The sequence below is a fragment of the Sus scrofa genome, chromosome 9, assembly GCF_000003025.6.
Source record: "Sus scrofa isolate TJ Tabasco breed Duroc chromosome 9, Sscrofa11.1, whole genome shotgun sequence".
In the NCBI taxonomy this organism is placed as follows: domain Eukaryota; kingdom Metazoa; phylum Chordata; class Mammalia; order Artiodactyla; family Suidae; genus Sus; species Sus scrofa.
Genome location: NC_010451.4, coordinates 80740481 through 80754055, shown reverse-complemented (window position 1 = coordinate 80754055; position 13575 = coordinate 80740481). Strand labels below are relative to the sequence as shown.

Here is a 13575-nt window from a genome sequence, read left to right as displayed (position 1 = left end):
AACTGTTCTTAAATTTTAGAGTGAATCATATCTCAATACCCTTAGGAGGTAAGAGAATACATATACTGAATTAATGTGGGAAAAATCTACTGATACTGACATTAGGGGATTCCCAAAGAAAAAGCCCCCAATTATAAAGTCACCCTATAGGAAAAACAATGGGTTTATCAGCCCTATACAGACTTAATTACCTTTTTTAAAACAAAATATAAGTGGACATCCAAAGATTTCTAGGTATCTGAAAGCTTCAACATGAAAGAGATTAAGTATCAATAGAAATAAAGAACCTAGAGGCAACACAAACAATTTAGGATACAGAAAAAAACTTTAAACTGTTTATAATTAATATTCCTAAAGATATGAAAGAAATCTTTACAATTATGAAATAAGAACATTTGCTATAAAAAGAAACAATGAAAGTATGTACTCATCCCAACTCAGAAAGAGAAAATCCTAAGAGTTTAAAAAAAGTTACATTGGAATTCTCGTTGTGGCTCAGCAGGTTAAAAAACCAGCATGGTGTCAATAAGGATGTAGGTTTGACAACTGGCCTCAATTAGTGGGTTAAGGATCCCGTGTAGCCACAAGATGCAGCTCAGATTCTGCACTGCCATGGCTGTGGCATAGGCTGACAGTTCTGGTTAGACCCCCAGCCCAGGAACTTCCATAAGCTGTAGGTGCAGGCCTTAAAAAAAAAAGAGAAAGAAGAAAAAAAAGTTACAAACACAGAAAGCAATACTGGAAGCAAAGTGTTAGTCAAGTGACTTAAAAAAAAAAAAAAATTGTGGTATTTTATATACAGTCAAGTAAGTAATGGAGTATTTAAAAAATTTAAAAATTTTACACATATGAGATCTCAAAAAATTTACTTCTCGTTACATTTTATTTAATAAGTCAGTGAAAGATTTGCCGCATCAAGATAAGGGACTAAAAGCAAAAAAAAAAAAAAAAAAAAAAAATGAATACAAGCAACAGGAAATTCTACCTATCAAAAGTTAAAAGGAATTCCTAGAATGATGATGAAACAAAGTTCAAGGATAACATAAAAAAGCAATTCAGGAGTTCCCGTCATGGTGCAGTAGTTAACGAATCCAACTAGGAACCATGAGGTTGCGGGTTCCGTCCCTGCCCCTGCTCAGTGGGTTAACGATCCGGTGTTGCCGTGAGCTGTGGTGTAGGTTGCAGACATGGCTCGGATCCTGCGTTGCTGTGGCTCTGGCATAGGCTGGCAGCTACAGCTCTGATTCGACCCTAGCCTGGGAACCTCCATATGCCGCGGTAGCGGCCCAAGAAATAGCAAAAAGACAAAAAAAAAAAAAGCAATTCACATTAGAGCTGGATGAGAGGGGGCTCAGAAAATATCAAAGAAACTATCTGACACAGTCTAACCATATGGAAAACTGTAGAAGAGAAATATATTACAAGTAGTTTAAGGTTAGTCTCAGATTCAAAGAAACTAAACAAATGAAAAAAACAATGAAGAGCAAAAATTTTTTTTTATATAACTGCTTTTTAGGGCTGCACCCAAAACATATGGAAGGTCCCTGGGTAGGGGTCCAATCCAGGCTATAGCTGTCGGCCTAGAACACAGCCACACAGCTATGCTGGATCTAAGCCGCATCTGCGACCTACACTGCAGCTCATGGCAACACCGATCCTTAACTTACTGAGCAAGGCCAGGAATGGAACCTGCATCCTCATGGATACCAGTTGGTACTCAGATTCATTTCAGTTGAGCCACGACGGGAATTCCCACAAACAGTTTATTTTAAAACTATTAGTTCCTTTCTTTAAAAATAAACAATGTCAGAGTTCTCTTGTGGTGCAGTGAGTAAAGGATCCAGCATTATCATTGTAGCGGTTCTAGCCACCGATGTGGCAGAGGTTCAGTCCTTGGCCCAGGAACTTTTGTATGCCCCAAGTGCAGGAAAAAAAAAAAAAAAGAAAGAAAAAGAAACTGAATGAATAAGAATCCTCGAAATTTAATTACTGAGGTAGTCTGATTGCATACTTTCCTTTAGCATGCACTTCACCCTGCCAGCTTTAGAACAGTGATAGGGTAAAAAGTGAGCTATTGTTTAAAAGCTCATAAAGTGTTCAGAAAACACATTTCTGTTATTATTAAACAATATTTTATCTTTGGGAAGTTACTATCACCAAAAAAGTCAGTATAATATTGGCTAAGTAAAATAATCAAATGTCACTATGTAAATGAAGCAAAAGGAAAATTTTAAAAAAATCTTTCAAGTAAGTCATCCTGTGGTGATGATACACATCTGGTGCCCCACTTGATGACCGGTGTCTCCTGGAATGATTCATACAATTTTTTCAGAAGACGACAATGATTATAATAAAAGCAACTGCCAGAAAGGAAAAAAGTAAAGGTTACCAACAAATGTCATCTTTAAAAATAAAATAAAAATGCTAAAGTCTAGTTACAAAGTGTACATTTCAGATGATTTGAATATTAATGTGTATATTTCAACTTTCCCATAAACAGTCTTAGGGATTAAAAAAATAAGACAACTGTGAAATTTAGAGACTTTTGATTCAAGAAAAGATGGTAGATCATCTAATTTATTTTACTAAATGAGCATACTGAGCACAAATATGATAAATTATTTATCCAAGGCCACATAAGGGTTATTGGCAGAGTATGGACTAGGATTCTATAACTATAACATGTGCTAGTCCAGCTTCTTTGTACCACACACAAAGCTATCTTACAGGTTTTGATGATATTTAAAACACTCAAGAATTTGATTTTGTACCATTTATCTTTTAAAGAGACTAATGCTAGAGTTCCCATTATGGTTTAGTGGTAACAACGATGACTAGTATCCATGAGTTTGAGGGTTTGATCCCTGGCCCCACTCAGTGGGTTAAGGATCTGGCGGTGCCATGAGTTGCAGTGTAGGTTGCAGATGGAGCTCAGATCTGACAATGGTGTGAATGTGGTGTAGGCTGGCAGCTGAAGCCCCAATCTGACCCCTAGCCTGGGAACCTCCATAGCCACGGGTACAGTCTTAAATTGGAAAAAAAAAAAAAAAAAAAAAAAAAAAGACAGAGACTAATGCTACAAAGGAATTGTCCTAGAGAGAAAAATATTACTTTTTTGATAGTTATTTTCTCAAGTATAATTAAAAGTCACAACCATACACAAGACACTACTAAATATGTTATTTAAATTTTAAAAAAATCTCTTAAATCAATCAATACACTAATGATCAGAATTTCCTTAATACAGAGATAATCTAAAGAGAAATGAGCTATTCTAAGAAAATGTTTACACCTATTTATCTGAAAAAATTAAACGGCTGAAATATTAAGCAACTTTTCTTGCTGAAGGTGCTCTAGCTCTCACTAATCATCAATAATCTTAATTGATAAGTAAATCTATATCAACACTAAGTTATTAAGATTTGATCCAATCAACTTCTTTAAAATTTTGCCAAGTTATTAAAGAAGCTGTTGCCATCAAGATTCCTATCATCAAAACCTGTAATAATTAAATTACATTTAATTATTTAATTATTTAATTCAATTAATTAAATAACAAATAAAGGTGCTATATGATATCTAAATGTGGTTCAAATTTTTTTTAGGGCTCCAATTTTTTTTTAAAGTGTTCAGCTTGCTGTTAACTTTAAAAATTTCAACTTAATAATATCAAGGTTTTCGGCAATGGAAAATAAAGAATTTTGCAGCTAGTAGAATACTTTCCTACTAGTAGTAATAATCAACTTGTAGTCTTTGTTGCTCACCTCAATCTTCTGTCCTTCCTTTTCCATTTCACAGTCATCATGTTATCTGCTAGGTCAATTTAATGTACCTTTCATATGGACAATGTGCCTTCTAATTTATATTACATTATTTGAGGGGTCAGTTTTCTATCAGCACAATTCTTTGAGGTTATAGACCACGTTTTCATTTTAGTGTTCCCTTCAGCATCTATTGCTTAGTGCCTTCTATCATCAGTTGCTCAATACATGTATGTTGGAAAAAAATTAACCTGATCATGGCTCAAGAGTTGGACAAGGAAATTATAAAGACTAGTATGGACATACCTAGATTCCCAAGTAGCCAACTTTTACTGCCTAATGTAGAGAACTATTCAACTAAGGAATAAACATGACCAAAGCACTCACATAAAAGATAATTACCTACAATTTTGACAATTGTGAAGAAGATAAAACATCAATTCATGTTTCTATGCATTAAAAACAAAAGTTCATCTTAAAATACTGTCTTCTGGAGTTCCCGTCGTGGTGCAGTGGTTAACGAATCCAACTAGGAACCATGAGGTTGCGGGTTCGGTCCCTGCCCTTGCTCAGTGGGTTAACAATCCGGCATTGCCGTGAGTTATGGTGTAGGTTGCAGACGTGGCTTGGATCCTGCATTGCTGTGGCTCTGGTGAAGGCCGGTGGCTACAGCTCCGATTAGACCCCTAGCCTGGGAACCTCCATATGCCGCGGGAACGGCCCAAAAAATGACAAAAAGACAAAAAAAAAAAAAAATACTGTCTTCTCTTTACTGGATTCTGAAGGTTTCCCAGAGATGACAAAATAAAGATTAAACCACTGAGGCTGAGAACTGTGTTGCATGCATTAGAAGTGCTGTGAGATTAAGCTGAAAATAAGCAAAATCAGAGGAGATAAAATAACAACAGAATTACCGGGATCTCTAAAAGTGTGAAAAACAATTCTTAAAACTAGAAATATTACAAAATCATAAAACGTATGATGTGATACTAGACAGTGAATGCATCAAACATCAGTAAAACAGCAACCTACAAAGTCAATGGGATTACAATTGCTTTGGCTCAATGTCAAAGAAATGAACTAGAAAGGTAGAAAGAAATAGATACTATTTGAAACTAGTAGAAAGAAGGTACTATAGTAAAAGTAAGATTAGAAAGATTAGAACCACATAACATTTTTTTGACTGCACCTAAGGTACACAGTTCCTAGGCCAGGAATCAAACCCTCAATAGAGCAGCAATAGTGACATTACCAGATCCTTAACTCACTGCATCGCAAAGGAATTCCCATGATCCATATAACATTTTAAGAAGTTGGAGAAAAAAATATTTTAATCTAATATAGGAATTGAAGGAAAACACTATTATAAGAAATATGGTCATTTTACATTTAAAGGTGTGCTAGGCATATGAAACTATGTACCTATTAAAAGGCCTTCATGAAGGAAAAGAAAAATAATCCTCCCAGTGCACAAGAAGCTGAATTATATTATGATAAATAAAATCCCAGTCTCCGAAACCAAACATTTTTATTCTTACAATAAATGAAAACTATACTTTAAAATTACCCCCAATTTTTATTATTGGCTATCAATGCAGAAGTTAAAACTACTAGAAAAACTGCTAGTTTTCCCCAGAATGTATAATTAGACATATGACAATTATTATTTTATAAGGTGGCATCATACCATTAATGTTGAATACATGGATCCAAAGCATAGGTTCAACAACTAAAAAAATTAATTATATCAAAGCCAACTTTTGAAATATACACTGGCAATGGATGGTGTAAACTGGAGGATTCCTGAAGGAAAGAACTGCTTAATGTAATCAAAATAAAAGAGGCTCTCTTTACCAAAGTCTCTAATGAGAAAAGCCCTATACTCATTTGTGCAACTTCTATAAATAAAAGAAAAAGAGAGTCACTGGGTTAATAAGGCTGACATAGCATCTATCACAAGGACCTTTATTTTTTAAGATTCTCTGCTTCACTCATGTTATTTCCTTTTAATTAACTAAAAAAAGAAAGGGAAAAAAAAAGAAATATGAGGCAGAGAAAAACCCTGTCACTCACCCATAAATCAATGGCAAACATTGTGAGGGTTCAGCTAGATACTGAGCAAGCTAGGGAAGAAGTTATCTTCTCTCTCTTTTAAATACTGCTAAACTTGCAAAAGCCCAGGTTCATCCTCTTTGGCTTTCACTGAGGTTATCCTTTTGGTATTTTATAAGTCTTCAGATCATTGTCTGTATCTACACTGTCAGTAACTTATGCAACCATTGTATTAAGAACTTTGTGCTTTCCTTGCATAAGGCTCAGAGCTGGAAAAATATGGATGAAGAAGAGGGTATCACAGGCCTCAAAGAAGAAAGGGAAGCGGGGGCAGGGAAAGGAGTCTGGAAATATTATTTTTAAGGGCACCCAACACGTGCCAAGTAAGCATTACATTAGTCATTTTTTAAACTGCATTGTCAGTCTACGCTAGACTATCTGGTCAATCTGGCACTTTCCTCCCTCACCACCATCATCCCCCCTCACCTGCTTGTTCTGTCTAAGCTGAAAACCACATTTCCCATCATTCCCTCCCCTTATAGTTCCATGTTAGCAACCTCAGATTTGAAACAGCTAAGTAAAGTGAAGACCATTTTTTTCTCAGGAGTCATGGGAGTCAGAGGCTTGGCTCTTTCAGATGCTGCAGCCTTACAGGTCTTTCCATCAGACTTCCCCACAAACTTTCATATTCCCACCCACTCAACAGTGCTGTTCAGCTTGAAATTGTCACTATTAAGTGCTCTGACCTAATGTCAGCTCCTACCACCTGCTCAGTGCTTCATGATAGACATTTCATCAACAATTTCTATGATGTTCAGCAGAGCTCTTCAGACCTATGAGGACAGCTTTCTTGATATCCATGTCCTCAGCTACATCAACAGTGATCTAAAGCCATAATTCCTCTATAGAGTGACATCCATTTCCCTGACCAAACCCTTAGTCCCTAAGCTGCTGGCAGCAAGAAGATCCTGTAATTCTAGCCGAAGAAATGCCAGGAATGATGACTAGAAATCTTGTCTGAAAGGCAGCTTAATAAAGTGGTAATAATATGGGCTCAAGAGGTAGTGAAATGTGATTCCTGGCTCTACCACTTCAAAGCCTTATATCCTTAAATAGGTTACTTAAGCTGTTTCAGTTTCTTACTTGTAAATAGCAATGATACCAGCAACTACTTCATGGGGTAGCTATGACAGCTGAGAAAGTATAAAACACATAGTAACTGACAAAGTTAAATAAAAATATGCTTTTCATCTCTTTTTCTTCTTTACTCATAGTCTTCCTAGTTATACCTAGTAAGAAAAGAGAATAATGTCTACTGAGATGCTGAAATGCTGAAGATGGGATATTTACAAGCCAATCTAAGAAGATGATACAAAGCCTTATTTGTGGAAGAGAAAACAGTATGTGAAGAATTTTCTAAAATTAGATCATTTCTTTTTCATTTTGATACTTGAATATTTCCATGTTTCTTGAACTGTCCTTATACTACTTCTCCATATGACTCACTGATCACATTGATCATTTTTTTCTTATTTTTTTTGGAAAGATACACCAATAGAAATTTTAGATCATCAAAGTTCAAAACATGCACCCTTTTAATAAAGGTAGATTCAAAGCATGTAGGTTGGGTTGGGGAAAGGGAATGTTGGGAGAAAAGTCAAAGGAGACTTTAATTATATTGTTTAGCTTCTTTCGACAAAAAGTATTCACCTATTACTTTTATGCTTAAAACTTACACTTTATTTTATTTTTTAAAGTAATTTTAATATTCAGAATGATAGATTTTCAAAAATTGATGGTAATCTAACAAATATAACAATAAAATTAATAAGTCAGAGAGAATCTCCACATTTGTATATGAAGGGTGTCTTCTGAAAGTACGGTGTTTTCATTCTTATACTTAGAAATACCTCTTGTAACCGATTTTTCTTAAAATACAAAATCTTTAGTGCTATAGTTTCTTTCAAGTAACTTTTCTGGTTAATTTTTTTCTCTCATCTTTGGGTAGAAAATAGTATAGGAGAAAAACGTAATATTGAGAATGCTCACTTTGAAAAGTATCTATATCTTATTAACTCTACTGTCTCAAATATACTGTATTCCTTCAGATATCTATAAATCCTTATTAAGGAAATCAGAGTAGGATGAAAAAAGAAATGACTTTCCTCAGTATCCAAATAATAAAAATAAAGTGAGGTTTGACAGTGTTCTATTCCCCGTTGCACTATCTGGCCACGATAAATAGAAACTGTCTGTCAGCAAGAAAAAATGGATGCCATTTTTCTAACAGCGGCCCTGTCTGGCACAAAACAGGCACTTGAGCACAAAGACGGAGGAGTCTACAGGCCTAGCTCTCTTAATAATGATCAAACCAAGTGAACAAAACAAAAGATATCTGTTGCATAATCAAAAAAGCTGAGATGCAGTAAGCCAAATGTTTTAGGTAGATCTGGAGTGACTAGGAAAGAAAAACAAAAAAGAAAATCACCACATACTTCTCCATATTCTCTCTCAATATAGACTATATACTCTTTTTTTCCCACAGCAAGTTTCATAGTACTCAATTTGGTAGGAAAAAAAGCAAACCAAAATAGAGAACAGCAAGATAAACATATACTGGTGGCTCATACACATATATCCTGACCATGTAATTACTGATTTGCTAATTCTAATGTTTTCCTTTTTGGGTTTTTTTTTTAAATATCGACTTCCTCAAGGTAAAGCAACCTCGAAAATTTTATTAACTTATACACTATTGCAATGAGTGACAAGAGTGAATGCCAATATTCTTGCACAAGCTTGAAAAGGAAAACTTCACACTCAATTGAAAGTACAAAGAAAAGGAATGTTGAACGTAATATTTAATGTGAGTGAACTCAGTTATGTGAGTGAATGGATATGTGCCTGGCTTCCTATAGATAACACTATACTACAGAAAAGACACATGAACATTCTGGTAGCAGATCAGAGTATCACATTCGCAACTATGCTATCTAATAAGCAAATGTTTTTACAACTACTTCAACTGTATTTCAATGAAATGCTCTTCTACAGACCTCAGGTAACTTCTTAATTCCAGCATCTCAGTTCAATTACTATGCATTTTACTATTTGTAAGATCACAGGTAAGTTACTCAAGCTTCCTATGCCTCAGTTTTATTTTGAGTTACAGAGGAGCCATAACAGTTAAAGACTAACCTTTTTTTTTTTTTTTTTTTTTGACTGCAACTGTGGCATGTGGAAGTTTCTGCACCAGGGATCAAACCCGTGCCACAGCAGTGACCCAGGTCATTCCAATGACAACACTAGATCCTTAACCCACTACATCATAAGAGAACTCCCATTTTAACAGTTTTATTGAGTGATATATTATTTTGAAAGGAGAAATTGAAGCTTAAGTTCTGTCATGAATCCCCTATGTCACTAAGGTTAAATTTTCTTCAAAATTTTCATAGACTAATGTGATAATTATGAAATGAATTATATTTTAATCAGTAATGGCAGAAAATAAAAACTAACAAAAACAAAAATATTATTAGAAAGAATTTAAAGATGTAACGTTGCAAAATGTAATTTATGTACTAAAATAAATGGTTTAAGTAGATGACGCCAGGAACAACAATTTAAAAATTACACAAAGGTGCCACCGGTGTGGCCCTAAAAAGAAAAAAAATAAAAAATTAAAATTACAATTAGACATAGAGAGAGAGAAATCAGTTATTTATTGTGAAAGGTAGTTGGTTAGTCAAACTAGCAGAAAGTAATATACCTGAATTCCCATAATTAACAATGTGCTAAGAAACTGGAGTCCCACCATTTTAACTATACCATCTCATAGTTTAAAATATTAATACAACTCTGAAACAGAAATGACAGATAAAAAAATTAAGGTAACAAGAGGAATTCAGTCAAGATCAAAGTCAAGAGATAGATCATCTTCTTCCACATATCTTTCTTAAATGCCTCAATCTGTTACCTGACCAACTGAACATGCTCATCATAGGTTTTCTGAATTGTTGTATGGATTGATGGAGGGAAGGCAAAGACGAAGGAAGGAAAAGAGTAAGAATAATAATCATAAATGTTATCTAAAAAGTTATTTTTAACGTTTAATCTACATAAGACCAACATCCAAGAAATCTGCTTAGCTCACCCCTCTAATTCTAATTCACTAGCTACAGGATGAATCCAAAGTTACATTTCAATAAACACCCTGGGATAATCCTGATGCAAAGAATCCATGGCCTCTAAAATACCATGTCTAAAGCTGGTACCACCATACTCTATGTTGCAATAAAAAATGTGTCTTGAGGGAGTTCCCTTGTGGCGAAGTGGGTTAAATATTTGGTGCTGTGGCATGAATTCAATCCCTGGCCCAGGAATTTCCACATGTCATGGGTGCAGCCCACCAAAAAATATTTATTTAAAAAAAGTGCTCTTGTATAAAAATAAGTTAGGAAAAAGGATAAATAAGGAAAAGGAAACATTTTTCTCAACATTAGTATTTCTCAAAGCTTTACTATACATTTGAATTCCCCCCAAAGAAAAAATAACCATACTATATTTCCTAAAATTACTGACCACAGAATCCTTTCTAGGGTTTTACCAAGATCTACAAGAAGACTAAAACTTTTACACAAGAAAACTAGAAACAAAGAGTAAGAGGAAAGGAACTGAACTAAATTAGAAAATGTAAAAGCTTCCTTATAATTCCAGGCTGGAAAAGCAGACAGTAAATTAGGGAAAAAAAGAAAAATAGGGTCCTTTTTTCTCTTAAGTAATACCAAACTATGGGCACATAAATATCACTATAAAATGTACAAAATGTCTCTCTATATGATAATTCCAAAATTAAAGATGATAATAAATGGTCCTAGGATTTCTTTAAACAATAAAGTAACTAGAAAAAAATATTTCATAAGAGGAAAATCCTTGTAGACAGAGACATAAGAAGTAATAACAGCTTTTCTTTAAGATCTTAAGAATAACTGCAGATAACAGCATCAAACAGTTACATAAAATACTTTACAAACAGAAATAATCAGACTTATCTAAAGGAGGAAAACTCTCTTCAGTTCAATTTGAGTTTTTCTGACCACACATCAACATGTACAAGTGTCCAGGCCGGGAATCAAGCCCATACCACAGCAGCAACTCACAGCCGCTGCAGTGACAATGCTGGATCCTTAACCCACTGCATCACAATGGAACTCCTCTTCAGTTCATTTGTAAACAAAATATATTTGTGAAGTCAAAAAATGTTTTAAACTAGTGGAAATTATAAATAAAACTATTTCAAGTTGACCAATTTAGAGCACCCAAAACTATTTCAATTACCTAAAAGATGATAATTCCCAGATTTGCCTTATCAATTTCAAGTGGGTCCATAACACAAAGCTGAATGAAATAATCTGGGTGATTTCTCTTAAATAAAATTCTTTAAGTGATTATAACATAGAGAGTTACTCCAGATTTTAAAAACTTTTGAGAAAACTGTTACTTTAAGGAAAAGACTCTCTAAAACAAAATAGGTAATAGAACAAATGATGACAACTAGCCCCCAAAATATATTTACATCTTCTTCAGGGGGAGGCAGATTTTTAAAAATGTGCCTGCATTGGCTCAAGGAAAGAAAGTGAAAAATGTCTCCCCTATGAATTCATAACTGTAAGCCAAACCTCAACGGGTCTGGAACAAAAATCAACATTACTCATGAATGGAAGAGACACCCACAGGCCAAACTTATATTTAAAATGGTCTTAGGTTGGTAGAGCTCCAGGCATCTGGTAATAACAAACATGAATGCTTTCGGGAAGTAATTTTTTAAACTCTGACCTCACAGAATTTTCAATGAGAAATAGGCTAACAACCTGACAGAAAATCTTAATAACACTTGCATTTATGGTTCCTAAAATAGGAAATACAACTGACCAAAAATATATAAATAGATGCTCTAAGTCATCTAAGTATTGAGGGAAATGCAAAATAAAGTGAAAATATTTTACACGTATCACACTGGAAAGCATTAAAACATTTGACAAACAAGTTTGGAAGCAAAAGTAACATTATCCATTGTTGGTATGAGTGTAAACAGGTTTGGAAAACACTGGAATTACTTAGCAAAAATAAAGATGCAGATACTCTGTAACTAAACAAATCCATGCCCTGCTATATACCCTAATTCCTTGTTAGCATGCTGCAAGAGATATTTAGAAAATATTTACAAAAGGGCTGTTTATAAAGGAAAAAAGGTGCAAACAGCAAAACTGCCAAACTATGGAAGATAAATAATTACCTTTTCTTTCAATAAAAACTACCCATTAGTGAAAATAAATCAACTACAACTACATAGATCAGGGTATATTAATCAAATCAATATAATGTTGAGGGAGTTCCCGTCGTGGCGCAGTGGTTAACGAATCCGACTAGGAACCATGAGGTTGCGGGTTCGGTCCCTGCCCTTGCTCAGTGGGTTAACGATCCGGCGTTGCCGTGAGCTGTGGTGTAGGTTGCAGATGCGGCTCGGATCCCGAGTTGCTGTGGCTCTGGCGTAGGCTGGTGGCTACAGCTCCAATTCGACCCCTAGCCTGGGAACCTCCATATGCCGCGGGAGCGGCCCAAGAAATAGCAACAACAACAACAACAATAAAAAAAAAAAAAATATATATATATATATATATAATGTTGGTCAAAATATCTAATAATGTGGAAAAAAGTTTGACTCCATTTATACAAAAATCAAAATCTGCACAATATGTATTATTTATGAAAACATTGGACACACACAAAAAAACAGAGAATGAGAAATACAAAGTTAAGGAGGTGACCTCTAGGCTAGATGGATGGGGAGGGGAGTATGGAGGGATTTAAAGGGGACATCAAAGGATTTGGTATTGTTCTCCTTTTGAAGTAGGTTTGTGAATACAATGGGTCTTCACTATTACTATGCTTTATATTGATTATATAAACGATAAATTCTCATGTATGATTAGTATTTGCATAATATAAAACAATAAACTCTTATGAATAACCAATAGTGACATAACATTTTTTTAATATACATGTTTCTTTAATTGGCTATTAAGCATATGTTTCTCTTTGTCTCTTAAATTTTGGCCTCAGAACTGTATGATAATTATGATAACCAGAGAGTCAATTACCGTGTTTCTTATCGGAATCTTCTTGGGTTCTGGAGGCATATCCTGTGGAACAAATTTCACAGGTTCCTTAATTTGCCTCCTTGATCGTTTTGTCCCATCTGGTAAGGTTTCCATGGCCATGTCTGCTTCCATGTCACTGCTCCCTGCCTGGTCACATTCTGAACACTGCCTACATAAAGAAAAAGAACATGAGTTAACACATTTATTTTTACCTGCTGGCATTAGCTATGGTTTCTGTAAATATAAAATTCAGGTATATGTTTAGAACATATAAAAAAACCACACAGGTCCATGTGACCATAGGGTATACAATGACTATATACACAGAGAAGCACATACACGACAATAAATATAACATGTAAAGCAATTCCATGTATCCCTAAAAGTATCATAAAAACACAAGCAATAATTCCACATGTTTAAGTGAACCAACGTAAGAGACACAGTACTGATTAAAAAAATAGTTTCCTTTTAAAGATCATTTTTTCCTTAAGTGACATACACTGTGGCACACAAAAAAAAAAACGAAGTCATACACTGACCCTGACTCTACTCCTTGTCACAACTATAATACCTCTTAATCTCAGTTAACAGCAAGCTGT

The 13575-nt window shown here is 34.7% G+C and overlaps 1 protein-coding gene across 7 annotated transcripts in view; it reads right to left on the bottom strand.

Annotated features, from left to right (window-relative positions):
• Window positions 1-13575, bottom strand: part of PHF14 (PHD finger protein 14) — a 188976-nt gene that overhangs the window by 112105 nt on the left and 63296 nt on the right. For all 7 annotated transcript variants that reach the window (XM_013979727.2, XM_013979728.2, XM_005667646.3 and 4 more), the window contains exon 14: window positions 12974-13142. In XM_013979727.2, the coding sequence (XP_013835181.1) occupies window positions 12974-13142 (169 nt within the window). The remainder of the gene's footprint in view (window positions 1-12973; window positions 13143-13575) is intronic.